The following is a 21570-nucleotide window of genomic DNA, read 5'->3' as shown; positions in this document are numbered from 1 at the left end:
TCGTGGCGCAATGGTTAACGAATCCGACTAGGAATCATGAGGTTACGGGTTTGGTCCCTGCCCTTGCTCAGTGGGTTAACGATCCGGCGTTGCCGTGAGCTGTGGTGTAGGTTGCAGACGTGGCTCGGATCCCGCGTTGCTGTGGCTCTGGCGTAGGCCGGTGGCTGCATCTCCGATTGGACCCCTAGCCTGGGAACCTCCATATGCCGCAGGAGCGGCCCAAGAAATAGCAAAAAGACCAAAAAAAAAAAAAAAAAGAAATTATTTATGTACTTGCTAAATAATTCGACCCATTTACAACACTTACAATATTTATGATTAAATGAAATAGTTTTAACCTATAGATTAAAGATGACCTTGACTATAACCTGCTGCAGTAATCCAGTGGCATACTTCATCAATTCTCCGAGACCTTTTCAAGGGTCTGTGAGGTCTAGGGTATTTCCATAATAATACTATGATAGTATTTGCCCTTTTCATGCTTATTCTCTCACAAGAGTGCAGTGGAGTGTTCCAGGGGCTAAAAGACATGTGTTGATGTCACTGCTCTGACAGCCAGTGGTGGATGTGCGTATCTTCTTATGTTTTATAAGAGCATGCTTTTCATGTTTATTCTCTCAAAAGAGTACAGTGGAGTTTTCCAGGGGCTACACGACATGTGTTGATATCACTGCTGTGATAGCTAGCGGAGTGTGTGCTTATGTTCTCACATTTTATGATATCTGTAAACAAAGAAGAACAAGGCACACTGCTCACCAACAGGTTCTACAAGGATGAAGCTCTAACCTGCTGCAGTCACTAACAGTGCACTGAGAGGAAACTCAGGCCATAACAGAATGAAGCACTGTGTGCTTCATATAGAAAACTAAGACCGTAAAAGGATGTTCTGTGCTTTGGACAAGCAGGCCTCTTAGAGAGTTAGATGACTATCTCAGGAAGAATTTCAATGACCCCAGATTCTTGCATCTTCCTAGAGAAAAGCATTCAAACCATAACTTGAGATATTTGTTATTTGTGACAAGCAGTAATCTTTTACCAAGATATCTGCTTGACTGCATGTGTTCCTGAGCCAAAAATCATATATAAACTGGCTTCTCCCCTATCCCTTCAGAGCAGCTTTCTCAGAGCACTTGAGAGGCTGTCCCCCAGGCTAGAGTCCTCATTAAGACCCTGAATAAAAGTTAATCTCACAGCTCTCATGTTGAGTTTTTCCTTTAAGTAGACGTCTCAGTTTTAATTTCAAATAACGGTAAGTATCACTAAATATAACTCATATCGACAAAAGCTCACCAGGGCACTCAATGGTGTTTGCTTGTTCGTTTCCTTTTTAGGGCCACATCTGCAGCATAGGTAAGCTCCCAGGCTAGGGGTCAAATTGGAGCTGCAGCTGCCAGCCTATGCCACAGCTGCAGCAATGCAGGATCTGAGCCAAGTCTGTGACCTACACCACAGCTCACCAAGGATCCTTAAACCACTGAGCAAGGCCTGGGATTGAACCTGCAACTTCGTGGATGCTAGTCAGGTTCTTAACCTGCTGAGCCATGACCGGAACTCCACGCTCAATGGTTTCTAAGTGTAAAGGAATCCTGAGAACAAAAAGTTGGAGAACTATTTCTTTAACTTGAAAAAAAAGAGGGGTGGGGGCGCAAAGCCAAAAACTGTCTTTTGAAAATTTTTGACTTCATGATGAACATTTATCATACAGAGCCCCTCAGAATCACTAAGTGGACAATGGCAATTTAAAGTCTGCTCATTTATTCATAACTCATTTATTTCAGAATCATTTATTAAGTACCTGATTTGTAACTAGCATTGTGCTCAGACTTGTGGGAACATAAAAGAAATAGAAAATACTCTTGAGTTTAGACTATATTTAGAGAAAGATAAGGCTTTAACTAGAATAATAGGGAATTTGGCGAATCATATAATTAGATACAAAATTTTGTGTCATAGACACAGGAAAAGACAAAGACCACCAGAGATGAGGACAGATCAGGAAGGCTTGGAGAAAAGTCTACTGTCTGTCCACAGTGGTTTGTCCATAGGTATGACTCATTTATACAAGAACTATTCTTCTAAATGGTGATGTCATGATTTTTTTGCAATTAGCGGAATAGTTTAAATACACATTGGGATGTTGATATTCAAGAAATTTGATTACAGTCTCCACTGCAAAGCATGAAATCCTTTAAGAGGGAATGTAGACCTTACACATGTCATCAGTTAGCACAATGCTTGACACCTAGCAAATGCTCAGTTAAAGTACTTATTATTATTCATTCATAATACTTACTTGGGGCACTCTGAAAGAATTAGTAGTAGAAGGAGAAGGGTATTCAAATTCTTCTTTCAACAGCTTTTATTGTTTCCTTCCATTTCTGCCTAAACTGTTTAGGATTGCCCCAATCACTTTCTCCCACCTCTCTTTAGCCTAAAACCTGAGAATGGCAGGAATTCCCGTGGTGGCTCAGTGGTTAACGAATCCGACCAGGAACCATGAGGTTGAGGGTTGGATCTCTGACCTTGCTCAGTGGGTTAGGAATCCAGCGTTGCCGTTGCCGTGAGCTGTGGGGTAGATTGCAGATGCAGCTGGGATCCCTCATTGCTGTGGCTGTGGTGTAGGCCAGCAGCTAAGCCTCTGATTCGACCCCTAGCCTGAGAACCTCCATATGCTGCGGGAGCGGCCCAAGAAATGGCAAAAAAAAAACAAAAACAAAAAAACCAAAACCTGAGAACGGCAGAGAAGTAACAGGGGATGGTGTGTCATTCTTAATTCATCTCTTTCATCAACTTGTCACCTGATTTTGAGAAGGAAAAATGTTAGACATTTATCTAAAATATAAAAACCTGCATATTTAAGAACTCTTTAAATTTGATAACTTGGGGGGTGGGCTTGCCTGGAGCATATGGAAGTTTGGGGGCCAGGGATCAAACCCATGCCACAGCAGTGACAACTGGATTGTTAATCTGCTGCACCACCAGGGAACTCCAAATTTGATATTTTTTTATTTTTTATTATTAAGAACATAATATTACATTCTTAATAATATAAACATCATCATCAAGAATTTACCACAACAGCATAGAAATACACAGTTTTTTTAACAAATAAAAATCTATGTAGCAAGAAAGCTGCACGGTGCTGGGATCATTCCTAAATCAATTCAGTAAGCTCCCATGTAGGTCTGAAGACCTTCCATTGTCTTGTGAGTTTTCACTTCATAGATTTTTTTTTACATTTTTTATTAAAGGATAGCTTAATTTACAGTATTGTACCAATTTCTGCTGTACAGCAAGGTGACCCAGTCAGACATATATACACATCCCCTTTCTTCTATTATCTTCCATCATGGTCTAGCCCACATATAATCCCCTGTGCTATACAGTAGGACTTCACTGCTTATCCGCAGAGAATTTAACCCACTGAGCCAAGTGAATACTAAAGCCATTGCTTGAGCCACCTGTGCCTGGGGTGGACTAGGTAGGACTGACCTTTCAGTCAAGGCTACTTTTCATGGGCAGCCCCGTCAGAAGACTTAATTCTCTGCCACAGCAAGCTCTGTGATTTAAAAATGAAAATCTGAGAAAGCAAAAAATTAACATATGAGAACTGTTACTGTCAGGAGAAAAGCACAATGAATGGAATGAATGAAAATGATAAACTTTTTCATTTACATAGTGATTTCAAAATAGACTCTGTTCACTCCCTCCTGGTAAGAGCAGCACCAAAGGCTTGTTTTCAATCTATTATTATGACAATTTCTTTCTGAGCAGTACAGTTGTTTTTCTCGGATTATTCTATACAATAGAATCATTCCTTTCTACCTTGATTATTTTTTTAAATTTTTTTATAATCTTTTTACCTTGATTATTTTTGTTCTTTCACTTAATAGGGAAGTAGCCTATGTAGCTGTGACTTTTATGCTGCTTACTGACAAAGAGGTTAAGAAGAAGCTCAACTGAGTTTAGGATTTGGAAATAGAGTAGAAATTGAGTTTGCTTTTATCTCTTATAAAAGGGAACCCCCCCTAAAAAATAAAAAAATAAAAGGGAACCCTAAAATTTTTTTTGCACAGCAGACAAACAAATATTTCTCCATTTTGTCAGATTTCATCACTTCACAAGCCAGAAATACCTGGGATGTGAGTACTGAGTATGACTTTTGATTGTCACTCTACTCCGTATCCACAAATGTTTAGGGTTATTTCTACATCTGCTTGTCAAATTACTGCCACCTGAGGTATAGTGTGATCATTGAGAACACATGTTGGCAAATGAATTTGATACAAAATGGTTTCAAGGAGCCATGTGATGTCATTATCTGCTTCCTAAAATAAACTAAGAGATATGTTACAGTCAAATATGCTTTATACCATTATTGCAAGCATTCTACAAAAATTCTAACCAAGACCTAAAATAGAAATAAGAAATATGTTCAATAGAAATTACCACTGCTTATGTGATATGACTGGCCTCCTAAAAAAATCCCTAAGAATAAAAAACTACAGACATTATCAAGTGGCTATATAAAAAATAAACATACAAAAAAAACTGGCTTTTATTTATGTACCTATCACAATGAGCTAGAAAAAGAAAAACATTTGCTTCAGCTGTAAAAATTTTTATATATATATATATATATATATATTTTTTTTTTTTTTTCCTTTTCTAGGGCCGTACTTGCGGCTTATGGAGGTTCCCAGGCTAGGGGTCTAATCCGAGCTATAGCCACTGGCCTACACCAGAGCCACAGCAACGTGGGATCTGAGCCGCGTCTGCGACCTACACCACAGCTCACGGCAATGCAGGATCCCCAACCCACTGAGTGATGCCAGGGATCGAACCCGCAACCTCATGGTTCCTAGTTGGAATCGTTAACAACTGCGCCACCAAGGGAACTCCAAAAATTTATAAAATTTTACAAAACTGTAGACTTACATGAAAATTCCAAACCCTTTTACTGAGATAAAACAAACTTGGTAAGTGAAGATTACATGCTCTTGGGTAAGAAATCAGAGTATTGTCACAAGGTAGATTCTTTCCAAATTACATAATTTATAGCACTTAATGAATTTTCATTTAAAATCCTGAAAAGAAAAAAAACCCTAATGGTTGTGAGTTCTGTTTTTATTGGGGATCTTACTGAGAACCAGAGCCTGGGAGACAGCCTCTCAGCTACCTCTGAGGAACTGTCCTAAAAAGGAAAGGGAGGTACTGGGACAAAAAACAGAAATAGAGATCAACAGAATAGGATAGAAAGCCCAGAGGTAAACCCATGCACCTATAGTCAATTAATCTACAACAGATGAGGCAAGAATATACAGTGGGAAAAAGATAGTGTCTCTTCAATAAGTGGTGTTGGGAAAACTGGACAGCTACATGTAAAAGAATGAAATTAGAACATTCTCTAACATCATATACAAACATAAACTCAAAATGGATTAAAGACCTAAATGTAAGGCCAGATACTATAAAACTCTCAGGAAAGCATAGGCAGAACACTCTTTGACACAAATCGCAGCACTATCTTTTGGGATCCAACCTCCTAGAATAATGAAGATAAAAACAAAAATAAACAAATGATACATAATTAAACCTGAAAGGTTTTGCACAGCAAAGGAACTCAGAAGCAAAATGAAAAGACAGCTCACAGAATGGGACAAAAACCTTTGCAAATGAAGTGACCAACAACGGCTTAATCTCCAAAATATGCAAAAATCTCATACAGCTTTATATCAAGAAAGACAAACAACCCAAGCAAAAAATGGTCAGAAGATCTAGTAGACATTTCTCCAAAGAAGACACACAGATGGCCAAAAAAGCACATGAAAAGATGCTCTACATCACTAATTATTAGAGAAATGCAAACCAAAATTACGATGAGGCATCATTCACACAGGTGAGAATGGCTATCATCAAGAAGTCTACAAACAGGGAGTTCCCATCGTGGCCCAGCAGAAACGAATCTGACTAGGAATGATGAGGTTTCAGGTTCGATCCCTGGCTTCGCCCAGTGGGTTAAGGATCCAGCATTGCCATGAGCTGTGGTGTAGGTCACAGACACGGCTCGGATCCCGAGTTGCTGTGGCTGTGGTGTAGGCCGGCAGCAACAGTTCCAACTAGATCCCTAGCCTGGGAACCTCCATATGCCAAGGGTGCAGCCCTAAAAAGACAAAAAAAAAAAAAGTCTACAAACAATAAATGCTGGACAGGGTGTGGAGAAAAGGGAACCCTCATACACTGTTGGTGGGAATGTAAACTGATATAACCATATGGAGAACAGTATGGAGGTTCTTTATAAAACTAAATACAAAACTACCATTTGATCCAGCAATCCCACTCCTGGGCATCTATCTGGAGAAATCCATAATTCAAAAAGATACATGTACCCCAATGTTCATTGCAGCACTATATACAATAGACAAGACAAAGAAGCAACCTAAATGGCCATTGACAGAGGGATGGATAAAGAAAATGTGGTACATATACACAATGGACTATTATTTAGCCATAAAAAAGAACAAAATAATGCCATTTGTAGCAACATGGATGGAGCCAGAGATTATCATACTAAATGAAGTCAGAAAGAAAAAGAAAAATATATCACTTTCATGTAGAATCTAATTTTTAAAATGATACAAATGAAATTATTTACAAAACAGAAGCAGACTCACAGATTTCAAAATCAACTTATGGTTACCAAGGGGGAAATGTGGGGAGGAGGATAAATTAGGAGTTTGGGATTAACATATACATATCACTATATATAAAATAGATAACTAACAAGCACCTACTCTATAGCATAGGGAACTCTACTCGATACTTTATAATTACCTATATGGGAAAAGAATCTGAAAAAGAATGGATATATGTATATGTATAATGGATTCACTTTGCTATATACCTGAAACACAGCACTGTAAATCAACTATATTCTAATAAGATTAAAAACAAAACAAAAACAAACAAACAGAGGTAAGGGAGGAATCAGGATATATAGGAGTTTTTGCAGGAAAAAAAAAATGTAGCCAAACATCAAAAAGTTATTGCTAACTACAAAAAAATGGGACATCCTCAATTAATATTTTTAGTGCTTTTCTATGTATGGGAAGATGCAATAGTCTGGGCTCACTGACGTTACTACTTCAACATGCAGCTTAACTACCTAGGGCCAGGATCCTGTTTTCTACACTCCTAATGCCCCTCAGGGCTTGCCATGGGATGAGGGGGGTAAGAAGAGCTGTAGTGGCTGATGGCTTGATAGCAGGTAACCTTCACTGCGTAATGTGAGCACATCATTTCACTCTAAAATTCTTTCAGATGAATGAAATTGAATAATATCTGATAAAATACTGAGGAAGAAGAGTGTTTGGGAAGGATGAGTTGTTCTTCCAAATATTAAAATATATACCAGCTGCTAAAATAGTTTTTACAAAGTGTTTTACTAGCCCCCAAACTGATAGCTCAATACATGGTTCAAAAACAGATGCTGGAATATATAAAACTATAGTAATAGAGTGGGTTTCAAAGTCAGTAGAAAAAAAAAGGATTACTCAGTATAAATAGTAGGACAATAGAGATGTTATTTCCAGCTTAACTACTTGGGAAAAAAGTCAGTGAACACCCTATGTCAAGATAAAGTTGGAATGGATAAAGAGTAAAATGAAAAAACAAATCATTATGCAATTAGAAGAAAATATTAATTTATTGTCGATACAGAAGGAATTTCTAAACAAAATAAATAGGTAGTTCCCATTGTGGCTCAGCGGGTTAAGAACCCGACTAGTATCCGTGAGGATGCAGGTTCGATCCCTGGCTTTGCTCAGTGGGTTAAGGACCTGGCGTTGCTGCAATCTGCAGAGCAGGTCACATAAATGACTTGAATCCAGCGTTGCTGTGGCTATGTTGTAGCCCGGCAGCTGCAGCTCTGATTCCACCCCTGGCCTGGAACTTCCATATGCCTCAGGTATGGCCCTAAAAAGAAAATAAATTTTAAAAATAAATAAATAAAAATATTAATGAACTATTATTTGATTTTACTATAAGAAAATGTAAATATATTTATAGTATTTATGTTTATTTATTTTTAAAAACTACAGGAGTTCCCTTGTGGCCTAGTGAGTTAAGGATCCTGTGTTGTTACTGCTGTGGCTCTGGTTGCCTCTTTGGCACATGTTTGATCCCTGGCTGGGGAACACCCATATGCTGTGGGCACAGCCAAAAAAAACCCCCCCAAAACAGAAAATCAAAACACCCTGGAACTCTAATAAGGATAAGTGAAAGAACAATTGCCAGACAAAAATACAAATTATTAATAAACACGAACATGTGTTCAACATCAGCAGCAAAGCAACGTTAAAGTCATGAGACACCCATCTTTCACCATCAATAAGATTTTTTTTTTTTTTTGTCATTTTGCCTTTTCTAGGGCCGCTCCCGCGGCATACGGAGGTTCCCAGGCTAGGGGTCGAATCAGAGCTATAGCCACCGGCCTACGTCAGAGCCACAGCAACATGGGATCCGAGCTGAGTCTGCAACCTACAGCACAGCTCACGGCAACGCCAGATCTTTAACCCACTGAGCAAGGGCAGGGATCGAACCTGCAAACTCATGGTTCCTAGTTGGATTCGTTAACCACTAAGCCACCACGGGAACTCCAGTAAGATTTTTTTAAAAACAAAAATTTGAGTTTGAGCAGCAGAGTGGCAAACAGGCACCCTCGCACGTCCTGAAAGAGGAGTAAAAGTAAAGCACTCCTTCTGCAAAGCCCTCCGCCTGATGGATCAAAGGTCTGTCTTCCCTCCGCAGGTATCTGACTAACCCTGAGACGCCACCCTGGTCCTCACAAGGTAACCCTCTTGTGGGAAGAGAGACTTTAAACAGATCATTTCTTACCCAACTAATCATGTGATTATAAATGTGCTAAGTGTTACTAAGAAATGCACGGTGTTCTGAGATAACTTCATAGCTGCATCTGATTTGGGGGGTGGGGGAGGGAGAAGTGGTTGGGAAAGACCTCCGTGAGAAAAGGACACTTGAGCTAAGATCTAAAGGAAGCAGTAAACCTGGGGTGAGGGGAAATGGGAAAGAGAGAAGAACAGCTAGACAGTATATGCAAAGGCCCTGAAGTAAGAAGCAAATCTCTGGAAATACAAAACCTAAAAAAAAAAAAATGCTTGTTTGGCCCAAGATCAGAGAGAGGAATTAAATTGATGAGGTAAACAGAGCTTCCTATACTAGAGCAAAAATGTTGCTCTTTAGCCTAAGGGTAAAAGGAAGCCATCAAAGGGTTTTAAATAGAGGAAAATGCTGAAATTTTTCTTTTTAACTGGTTTCAGTTCAAAGAAAAAGAGCAGCTGAGGAAGGAGGTCAGAGGTTGCAGAGGGATTAGGGACAAAGGAGGTGAGACAGAGAGTAGGAGCGAGCAAGCAAGTAAGCAAGAGCAGGGCAACCCCGACTGGAGGATGGCCACAGAGAGAGGCAGGTGGATGCTGCATGCTTAGGGTATAAGTCACCGAGTCACCAGACACCACTTAGTGAGGCCATCAGAATGACTCAGCTTTCTGGAGTAAGAAGCTCCATGGATAGTGCTGCTGCTGCTGATAATGTTCATAGCCTTTGACCTAGGCGTTCTCCTAGGAATCTATTCCTGGGAAAGAATCAGAAACCTGTACAAGATTTATTTTCCTTTTTTTTTTTGTCTTTTTGCCTTTTCTTGAGCTGCTCCCGCAGCATATGGAGGTTCCCAGGCTAGGGGTCGAATCGAAGCTGTAGCCACCGGCCTATGCCAGAGCCACAGCAACACGGGATCTGAGCCGTGTCTGTAACCTGCACCAAAGCTCACGGCAATGCTGGATCCTTAACCCACTGAGCAAGGGCAGGGATCGAACCCGCAACCTCATAGTTCCTAGTCGGATTCATTAACCACTGAGCCACGATGGGAACTCCCAAGAGTTATTTTCAAACGTGTTCACCACAGCATTCTTTATAAATTTAAAACTTCTAAGCCATCTGAATAATCAAAATAGGAAAAATTTTAAAATAAACTATGATACTACCATGCAGTGAAATAGTAGGCAACCATTTAAAAGCCACATTTAATGTCAAGAGAAGCTGCTCAGGATGTTAAGTAAAATAAATAAATAAAGCAGGCTATTTAACACAACCTTATTTTTAAAATATAAAAAGGTGGAAAAAATCATTATAAATAAAAGAGTAAAAAATAAAACATAAAAATGCCTGCCTGGACATATATTAAAATGTAAATAGTGATTATCTCTTGGTAATTGGGCTGTTTTTTGAATTTCTGTGGATCTTCCAAATTTTTCAATGTTCTCTAAAATGAGGAAGATATATATTTATTCTTAAATTATTTCTATTTTAAAATAACATTTGTTGGAGTTCCCGCTGTGGCTCAGCAGTTAACAAGCCTGACTAGTATCAGTGAGGATTCGGGTTCAACCCCTGGCCTCGCTCAGTGGGTTAAGGATCCGGCGTTGCCATGAGCTGTGGTGTGCAAATACTGCATTTATACTCAAAGAAATAACTTTAAGAAGAACAAATCATTAAGATAATTCACATAATGGTAGAAAATATTTGCATGTCATATATCTGATAAGAGTCAGTATCCAGGAGTTCCCATCGTGGCTCAGTGGTTAACAAATCCAACTAGGAACCATGAGGTTGCGGGTTCAATCCCTGACCTTGCTCAGTGGGTTAAGGATCCGGCATTGCCATGAGCTGTGGTGTAGGTTGCAGACTCAGCTCGGATCCCATGTTGCTGTGGCTCTGGCGTAGGCTGGTGGCTACAGCTCCAATTGGACTCCTAGCCTGGGAACTTCCATATGTCGCGGGAGTGGTCCAAGAAATGGCAAAAAAGACAAAAAAAAAAAAGTATCAGTATCCAGACATATGAAGATCGCTTTTACCACTGAATAATAAAAAAATACATTAAAACAAAGAAAAAAACTCAATTAGAAAAAGCAAAGAATTTCAATAGACATTTCGCCAAATCAGATATACAAATGGTCTATAAGCCCATAAAAAGATGCTCGACATGATCAGTCATTAGGGAAATGCACAGCAAAACCACAATGAGATAATACTTCACACCCGCTAGGATGGCCAGAATAAAAAAATGGAATAAGTACCGGCAAGGATGTAGAGAACCTGGAACCCTCATACACTGGGGTGGGTCTGTAAAATGGTTCAGCTGTTGTGGAAAACAGTTTGGCAGTTCCTCAAAAGGTAAAACAGAGTTGCCATATGACTTAGCAGTTCTATTTCTAGGTTTAACTCAAGAGAAATGAAAAAACATGTCCACACAAAAACCTGTACATAAATGTTCACAGTAGCATTATTCACAATAGCCCCAAAGTGGAAATGACCCAAATGCCCATCAAACGACGAATGGATATTTTGTTCATCCATCTAATGGGATAGTATTTAACAATAAAAAGAAAGTCCAGATACATGCTACAACATGGATACATCTTGAAAACATCTGAAAAAAGCCAGACATAAAAGGCCACATTTCGATGCTTCCACTTACATATGTCCAGAATAGGCAAATTTATAAAACCAGAAAGTAGATTAGTGGTGGCCAGGGGCTGGAGAGAAGGGTGAATAAGGAGTGCCTGCTAATGGGAACCAGATTTCTTTTTAATATGATGAAAATGTTCTGGAAGTAGTGGTGTGGCTGCATAACATTGTAAATATGCTAAAACTACTGAATTGTATACTTGAAAATGGTGACTTTCATGTTACATGAGTTTTGTCAGAATTTCAAAAAAGGGTGAATTATCTTTAGTGAAAACTCAGAGCAGCTGCTCATAATTGCAGCGACTCTACTTCCTTTTTCTTTTAGGCTTGAGTATGAACTTTACAGTGTCAAAGTACTGTACCTCCTCTATAAAACAGGACAATAACAGTACCACTCTGAGCAGTTTTAAGATTAAGAGAGTTCATTTGTATAGAGCACTCAGAACAGTGCCTGACACAATAGCTCTCAATAGCTGTTAGTGGTAGTATTGCTATTTGGAGTCTCATCAGGAGGGAAAAAGATTACAGTTCCCATTTCTCTCCAAATTATTGTTTAACAGACACTGCAATGAGTAGAAGATTTATTTGGCTAAAATCAGGAAGAAAAGTGCACATGCTGATTTTTAAGTGGCTGCTACTGGCTATCATTTGATTTAAAAATACAATAAACATTTTGGTCTGTGACTAGAATGAGGTGCCAACAAGTTTCAAGTCTATTAATCCTGCTCTTCCTGCCACTGGAGTACAAAGGGGTTCTAGACACCAAAAACCAAATAATTCTATGAGATATACCAGAAGGTCAACATGAAAGAAAGAAGCTTGGAGAAGCTGGAAGAGAAACTGGGTGATCTTCTAGTTCCCTCTGAGCTATTAATAGATAGTCAAAGAGCCACTTCATAGCAATGCTTAAAACACTATGGATTTCTAGACTAGGAAACTACCCCTATTTAAAGAGAACTTAAACACATTTACTGAAGCCAGTCAACAGTCATGGACTTGTGTAGATTAGAAATAGCACCATTTATTTTCTCTAAATTAACTATTGTTAGAGTTAACAGTAATTATTTTATCTGACTAAGGCAACAAGTCAAAAATGTTACAATCCTTCAGGAAGAAAAGGGAGCTGGCAAAGTCTAACTGCTTAAGAGGATGAAAAAAACACCTTTACATATGTTTCACATTTACGAAAGGCAATAGCAGTCAGTCAGCTGATAAAGCAGACAGATAAAATTACACCAAGACTAAACACTATAAATAGTGCCTGAAGCCACAAATAAAAGGACACATTCTATATGAGTCAAAAGTGGAAGGGACTGCTGGATGGGTAGTGGTCTTCTTTCAGTCACATAGATAACAGCACATGAACAAATATTTATGAAGCGTCTACTATGACCAGTGAACTAGGATCTAGGAACAGATACACTTTATAGGGGTTATAAATGACCAACTATTGAGTTTAACAAAAAAAAAAATCATCAACTATCCTTTTAAAACTTCTAATAATAAAATTCTTATCTGCAAAGGGTCACAAAGAAGATTAGAAATAAAGGATTCCCTAGACATAAAGAAACCAGGGCTGAGAACGTGGGAATTCTACTGGAGACATGATGATGACAATGATTTGCAGTCCTACCTGTACCTGTGCTTTTCATTCCCATCCTGAATCGAATCTGCTTGCCTTGCAGGACCTCTGAGAGATGTTTCGCAGTCCAGTGCTGTGCTGGCCAATCAAAAACCATGTTACAGAAGACTGCAGGCTGTTGTAAAGACATTATAAGTTCTTTTGCTTTCTCTGGTGTAAAAGGTTTGACATGTTTACCTACGGAGAGAAACAGGACAACAGATAATAAGACAACCAAAAAGTTATTTCCTATAATACGAAAGATAAATAGCTGATATCGTTTCTATGATGGCAAATCTTTCTGTGTAATCACACTGCATTCACACGTCACTTACTACTGTTGACATAAATATTTGGCCTCAAAGAGCCAAAATTCTTCAATTTTTCTCAAATATTAAGTATTGGAAAATATAATTTTCAATGTCAAAAATCTTTTTTAAATCAGGCTTTCCAAATATTTACGTCAATTTCGAAAGATACAATTTTTGGCAAATATTATTTCCTAAATAGAGGAATGTGTAAGAAATGTTGATGGGAACCACTCCTGAACGACTAGGGTTGCTGGAGTCAGCAACAATTCTACTTGATACATCACGTGCTTATGCCAAAAAGACTACTGAATTCATACAGCAGTCAATGGGGAGAGGGGATTATTTTTATTGCAAGATTTAAAAAGATAAAAGATGTGCCAAGGATTAACTAGTGTTAATCCTTGACTTCCACTGCATCTATCAATAGTATAGGGGCTATGCAGAAACTAACACTGAGACTTTCTGAGGACTTCAATAAACTTCAATCATAGAATGCTAGTCCCTGATAGAATAGTAAAGATTAATATTTGTTAAATAAAAGAACAAGTAAGTTTCTCTTTAAAGACATTTCTTTTCTTTTCTTTTTTTTTCTTTTTTTTTTTTTTGTCTTTTTAGGGCAGCACCCACAGCATATGGAAGTTCCCTAGCTAGGGCTGAATCAGAGCTATAGCCGCCATCCTACACCACAGCTACACAGGATCTGAACCACATCTGCGACCTACACTACAGCTCATGACAACGCAGGATCCTTAACTCAAGCAAGGCCAGGGATCAAACCCACGTCCTCATGGATACTAGTCTGGTTTGTTAATCACTGAGCCATGACAGGAACTCCCTAAAGACATCTTATGATGAAAATGTGGGAGGGAAGTTAAAAAGTATTTCATACTCTGACCCCCAAAACATGCATTTATGATTCGCTAGAACAATCAGCTAAACCCTCTATTTCAGTTAACTAATCTATAATTACACTCACTCAAAAAATTAAAAGCTCATAAATAATCCAAATTCCCTCATCAACCAACTTCTAAATTTTCTGATAAAAGGAAGAAGGAAGGGGAAGGCCTCACTGAGGAAACAGTAATTTGTACTTTGAATGTGAGGCTTGTTTTAAAGAAAATGAAAATGTAGGTCAGTTTGGTCTTCTTTTTCTGATAAGGGCCAAACTCAGAATCCTCTCCTAAAGCAGTGGTGAAATCAAGCAGGCTCTAAGCTCTCAGCAGTTGACATCTGAGAACAATCTGTCCCTTTCCACGTAGTCTGGGCTCCCACATGAGATCAGTGTGGATGCTTCCAGGAAAAGGGCAGGTACAAGAGATGGGGGTCCCGTGGAGGGAGAGACAGAAGGTACTCTTAGATCTCCATGTAAAAGAGGCCCCCAAGTTTATCTTTAAGTGACCTTTAAATGCTGAAGAGCCTTGTTAAGGAAAATGGGCTATAACCAGTAATTTTTTTAAAAGGTCTTAATCCATGCCAGCCTACAAATATCAACATAAGTTCACAGCTACCTAGATTGCAAGGCACCAGTCTTCTTGGACTTGGGAGTGCCTGCATTCCCCTGCATATGACAATGGACAAGCCATGTTTCTTACTAATATTTTTAAAGTTCTGCTAGACCATGAAAAGTATATTACATTCATGATAATACCTACTGTCTGTGACAAACAAATTAGAACTATCCTTTGGGAAACAACTGGGAAAATGAAGTCTCAAAGAACCACCCACTAACTTAGTTAACTTGTGTTATAGGAATTTGTTCTTAATAAAATAAGTCATAAACATATTCACATATACTATATATATATGTGTGCGTGTGTGTACACACATATGCACAACATAATTTTTAAAACCCTGAAAATAGGAGTTCTCATTGTGGCTCAGCTGTAACCAACCCGACTAGTATCCATGAGGATGCGGGTTTGATCCCTGGCCTCACTCAGTGGGTTAAGGATCTGGCATTGCTGTGGTGGCTGTGGTGTAGGCCAGCAGCTGTAGCTCCAATTCCAACTCTAGCCAGGGAATTTCCATATGCTGTGGCCGCAGCGCTAAAAAGACACGCACACACAAACACACAACCCTGAAAATATAAACAACCTAATATCTAAAAGTAGAAGAACAACTTAGCAGCTATTTCTCCCATGGTACAGTCTCCTGGTACATTCTGTTCATTAACAATAAAAACGAGGGCTCTGTAGAAACGTGCAGAGCTGGAGGGACTGGAATTGACTCAGAGAGCTATTGCAACCGCCAAGGGAGAAGTGTGGGAATAAGGCTCTGAACAACAAGGGGTGGCAGTGTGGAAGGCAGACCTGGTAGAAATGGAGAAATACCAGGAGAATAACATCTAGGACTACTGCCACCAAAGAGATGTGGGGTGGGAGGCAGATGCAGCTACAAGGAAGACTGAGGTTTCCAGACTTTGTGACCTGCCATGAGAGAAAAGTTAGGAGCAAGAGCCTCTTCTCTTGGAAGGATGAGAGTTTGGTTTTGAACATCATCACCATCATACCCTAGAGTTACTTAAACAAGGCTTTACTATTCGCCATACACCTTTATAAACATCAACATAAAAGTGCTCAGCTGATCCTCTAAGACGCCTGTAAAACACAGGCAGAGAAGGTATTTTATTCCCATTGTCCAAAAGAAGAAAAGGAGGCTCAGTTGTCAAAGGTCAAAACACCAGTGAGGGACGGAACTACAGATCATGTTCCCTGATTCCCAGTCCAGTGCTCTTTCTACTGCATAATCCTGCTCCCAGAGAATTAAAACTGTGGGACTTACACGAGCACTAAGAAACTCAGAAAGATGGTATAGCCTGAAAAGATAAGCAGGTACAGGGAAGCTTTAGATGGATTCATGGATAATAAACCCACGTATGTATGCTGCTGGGGAGAAAGGAATGTTCTGGTTTGTGTGTATGTTTGTGTGTGTGGTGGGGGGGGGCAGTTAACACCTGTAGTAGAGACTACTAGTTGCCTACCTTACCCGGTTCCCGTTCTCTTTTTCCTTACTAACAGAACTCTGGGCAATGGGAGTAGCTAAAAAGCTACATTTCCTGGTCTTCTTTGTAGATAGAAGTGGTCAGAGGTACCTGGAAGTTGCTGAGTCAACCTTTCCCCATTATCTCCTCTCCTGCATTCTGCCTGGTAAACAGACGTCATGGTTAGCCACCGTGAGAGATAAGAGAAAGGCTGAGTGATACTGCAAACACAGGTTGGAAGAATGGAAAGATGTCCATCTTTGAGTCACTGAACCCATACCAGCAAGATTCTACCTCCTGAATCCTTCCACATTAAAAAAACACAACAAAACAAACCCTTATAGCCAGGACTCTGTTATTTGTTATAACTGGTGTAAAACCTTGCCTCCTGAGGCTCTTGTTTTCAAGGACAACGATGTATTCCTGAAGAGTGCTCCGTGGCTTAGGTTGGATGAATCATGGCTGGTGTGACCCACTGTAACTTTCTTTCAGTTCTAAGGTTGTAAAATATTCCAGCTTTGAACATTTTGCCTCTGGAACTTTAAAGGACAGAGGAAAAGAGCAGCACAGTCCTTTGGGGGGTAAGGATTTATTTATTCTGCTTATCTTAAATCAGAGCCAATAGAGGACATGGCTTTGAATGTTCCCCAAACCCCTGTCATATATGGGTAAAATAAGTCAAGCCACCCTTCCACAACTGAAGTACAGAAGCACCAGTAACACATGAGTAGTGTTTTGATAGAAGAGCTTCAAAGAAGGAAATATTTTTCTCCTTTAACCTAATCTTAAACTTTTTAAAAAGTATTTAATGATCTGATCTAAAAATCCTAGACATCCCAGAAGTTATTTAATAGGAGACTCTAAAAACTAAAATTTGCTGAGAAAGCACTGGGCCCAGTGACTGGAATATATTAAATTCTTAAACATCCGTTAAATGAATGAAAAGTGCTATAAAGTGTGCGTAGAACAGATCAGTAGGAGGTTCACCATAACACGAAATTAGCATATTTACAGAACTCCAGGCCTATCAGTGAAATAAAACCATCAGCTGGTTGTGAGATAAAACTAATTTGTTTTCAGATACTTTAATCAACAATGAACTGGGCTATTAAATTAGCAAAGTTGTGTTACAATTTCCTTTAATGAAGAATGCAATCTACACTGTATTAATTAAATAGCCTAGGGATGCACCCAGTTATTCCATGCCAGGGATATTCACAAAGAGCTATAAAAATTCTGAAGCAACCTCAAATAAACTTTAAAGGATAAGTGTATTTAGGTCTAAACTTGCAGCAAGCAGCAACTTCTAATTAAATGACTTAGAAATTGCTGAGAAATCAGATTAGTGATCTAGGTGTTGCACAGTAGTCTTTTCTCCCTCTAAATGTGGCCTGTTATTCAGACAATTTATTACAGCATTGGTAACAGCTAATTCTCTGGAGATAGAGAAATACCATCCAAAAGCAATTTGCCTCTTTCTCAGTTATTTTTTCTTTAATTAATGCAAAGCGCAAGATAATGTGAAACCTCATTTCTATGAATTTGCTAGCAATCTGGCTTCAGTCGGTTAATATCTGGCTTGGATTTGGATCTGAGATTTAGAATTCAAGACAAGAATAAGGAAAATTTACCAAGCTTCCAGAACACTTTACTAACATTAATAGGATACAACGAAGATGGTGAAAGTGAAATTAACTTACCTGTCATGTCAAGTCTAATTTTAATAACTATGAATTTTAAATGTTTTTTTTTTAACTCAGTGAATTTTATTACGTCACAACTGATTTGATGGCATTTCCATCCTAAACCCCCAACCCATCCCCCACCCCCCCAACCTGTCTCCTTTGGAAACCAAAAAAGTCTGTGAGTCGGTATCTACTCTACAAAGAAGTTCTTTGCATCCTTTTTTTAGATTCCACATGTGATAGCATTTGACGTTGGTGTCTCACTGTCTGACTGACCTCACTTAGCATGATAATTTCTAGGTTCATCCATGTTGCTGCAAATGCCATTATTTCCTTCCTTTTAATGGCTGAGTAATATTCCATTGTGTATATGCACCACATTTGTTTGATCCACTCCTCTGTGGATGGACATTTAGATTGTTTCCATGTCTGGCTATTGTATATAGTGCTTCAATGAACACTGGAGTACATGTGCCTTTTCAAGGCATGGTTTTCTCTGGATAGATGCCCAGGAGTGGGATTGCTGGATCAAATGGTAGTACTATTTTTAGTTTTTTGAGGAATCCCCACACTGTTTTCCACAGTGGTTGCACCAATTTACATTCCCACCAATAAATTTAATAGTTTTTAATTTTATTTAAAAACTTCAGAGGGTGACAAAAGATTAAGCCACAAGTTACAAAACAGAGACTTACCATAGTGATAAACTGTGAACAAAACACTGGGTCCTAGCATGTTGAGCTAATTTACTGCTAAATATACACATGTAAGCCTATGATGGTATCATCAATCTGATGACTGTCATATGTACACACAGGAAATTTTGCGTAGATTCATCTACCATCTGGAATGTACATATGAGGGTAAAAAATAATGAATACTTAAGCCATGTCAGAAAAAAACCAATGTATTCATTCAAGTACTATTTAACAAAATGACTATGTTTAGACTAAAGATCAAATTGTAAAACTCATAGCAAAGATGATTTTTTCACTTTATAGTCACTATTTTATTTACTTATTTATTTTTGGCCACATCCATGGCATGTGGAAGTTCCCGGGCCAGGGACTGAACCCGTGCCACAGCAGTGACCCAAGCTGCTGCACTGACTCATCGGTACCTTAATCAGCTGCACCACAAGAAACCTCTCTATAGTCACTATTTAAAAATGTCAATACAAACTAAGAAAGTTCTCCCAAAAGTTAATCTTAAACGATGAATCATCACAAACCCTTTGAATTTCAAGATCTAAAGGTGGTGCCATCTAAAGAAACCACAAAGCCTTGAGGCTGTTGTAACATAACCTTGCTTAGTGTGGTGGTGAACGCTCCAGCAGGTTCAGGCTGGTGACCTGAGACATTTACATGCTGGACATTTACAATCCTCTTCTGCCCATCTTCTCACACCTGTACCTCTGACCCAGCTAACCCAGAAAAGTGTATTCTCCTCCTCAGCACTTTAACACATTTGTGAGCCAGAAAATGACTCACATAATGCTTATAAGTTCCTAAACCTAAGGAAAAGTAAACCTATATTTCAACTGATGTTAACACTGGAAAGACTGGTGTCTTATAGAATAGAGCTCTTTAAAATGCTGCAAAGAGGAGTTCCCTTCACGGCGCAGTGGAAACAAATCCATCTAGTATCCATGAGGATGCAGCTTCAATCCCTGGCCTCACTCAGTGGGTTACGGATCTGGCATTGCCATGAGCTGTGGTATAGGTCGCAGACCTGGCTCGGATCCTGAATTGCTATGGTGTAGGTTGGCGGCTACAGCTCTGATTGGACCCTTAGCCTGGGAACCTCCATATGCCATGTGTGCAGCCCTAAAAAGCAAAAAAAAAAAAAAAGCTACTACGAACCTTCAAAATTTTTACTAAAATGGTTCCACTTCATCAGCTTCCACTAATTACATTTTCCGTAATTCAGAATAAACTGGTTATTTCATCTCACTCTTCATCAAAAATATTCAACAGTGTTAAAGAGATATTTGCACACTTCTACTCATAGTAGCACTATTCACAGCTAAAAGATGGAAGCAACCCAAATGTCCACTGACAGATGAAGGGTTAAGCAAAATATTTATACATGCAGTTTAATACTACTCATCCATAGAAAGAATGGAAATTCTGACACATGCTACAATAGGGGTGAACCCTGAGGACATTTTCCTAAGTGTAAAAGGCCAGTCGCAGAAAGGCAAATATTATTCCACTGATTATGAGGTATCTATAATAGTCAAATACAAACAGAAAGTAGAATGGCAATTACTTGGGGCTGAGGAGAAGGGGAAAGGGGGAGTTGTTTCCTCGGTTCAGATTTCAGATTTGCAAGATAAAAAGGATGTGGAGATCTGTTTCGCATTAATGTGAATATCCTTACTACTGAACAGTATGCCTAAAAATGGTTAAAATGATACATTGTATGTTATTTGGTTTTTCATCTCAATTTTTAAAATATTCAACAGTACTGCTTTTCTAATATTCATAATTATCAAATATGAAGTATTTTAGCTACATGTGAATTACACACATGGTCTAGCATGGGGATTTTTAACTTTTTAAGATCCCACAGGTTTTTGCCATTTTTCAAACTCCCCTGCTTCCTCCTGCTCTTTTTAAAAATGAGATCAAGGTTGGCATCTCTAGGAGTTCCTTCTGTGGCACAACGGGATTGGCAGCTTCTTTGCAGCACTAGGCCGCAGGTTTGATCCCTAGCCTGGTGCAATGGGTTAAAGGATCTGGTGTTGCTGCGGCAGCGTAGGTTGCAACTATGGCTCAGGTCTGATCCCTGGCCTGGGAACTCCATATGCCATGAGGCAGCCAAAAGAAGAGGAAGAAGAAGAAGAATGGCATTTCTAACTGAAAAGGAGTAAATCCAGTCCTGTAGGAGTATCAGCTGTATATGAAACTCAAGTCCATACAACTCTGGAATGAGGCATTTCCTTGGGCAGAACTGGAAGAACAATTACAAAGGATGCACTCTTCTCTTCATCAAGGCACAAATCTGGCTAAAACTAAAACTATGAGATTAGGGGTACAGGATTATGTATAAAATAAATAAGCAACAAGAAAATGTTGTATAGCACAGAGAATTACTGCCATTGTCTTGTAATAACTTTTAATGGAGTATAATCTGTAGAAAGACGAATCATGCTTTACACCTGAAACATAACATTGTAAATCAATTATCCTTCAATAAAAAAAAAAAAATCAGAGAAAAATTTAAAACTATGAGAGCCCAATGGGAAGAAATACAGTCTTAATCTGAAAGACAGAATCAGGTTGAAAGTACTACTACTTTTGGAGTTCCCATCGTAGCTCAGAGGAAACAAATCTGACTAGTATCCATGAGGACACAGATTTGATCCCTGGCCTCGCTCAGTAGGTTAAGGATCCGACGTTGCCGTGAGCTTTGGTGTAAGTTGCAGTC

At 39.0% G+C, this 21570-nt stretch overlaps 1 protein-coding gene across 3 annotated transcripts in view; it reads right to left on the bottom strand.

Annotated features, from left to right (window-relative positions):
- HSPBAP1 (HSPB1 associated protein 1) overlaps positions 1-21570 on the bottom strand; it is a 66201-nt gene that overhangs the window by 35233 nt on the left and 9398 nt on the right. For 2 of the 3 annotated variants that reach the window (XM_047790775.1, XM_047790760.1), the window contains exon 2: positions 13175-13360. In XM_047790775.1, the coding sequence (XP_047646731.1) occupies positions 13175-13313 (139 nt within the window). In that variant the 5' untranslated portion in view covers positions 13314-13360. The remainder of the gene's footprint in view (positions 1-13174; positions 13361-21570) is intronic. The other variant, XM_047790768.1, reaches the window with a different exon arrangement.

This window comes from Phacochoerus africanus, chromosome 1 (genome assembly GCF_016906955.1).
Source record: "Phacochoerus africanus isolate WHEZ1 chromosome 1, ROS_Pafr_v1, whole genome shotgun sequence".
In the NCBI taxonomy this organism is placed as follows: domain Eukaryota; kingdom Metazoa; phylum Chordata; class Mammalia; order Artiodactyla; family Suidae; genus Phacochoerus; species Phacochoerus africanus.
This window is presented reverse-complemented; position numbering and strand designations above follow the sequence as displayed.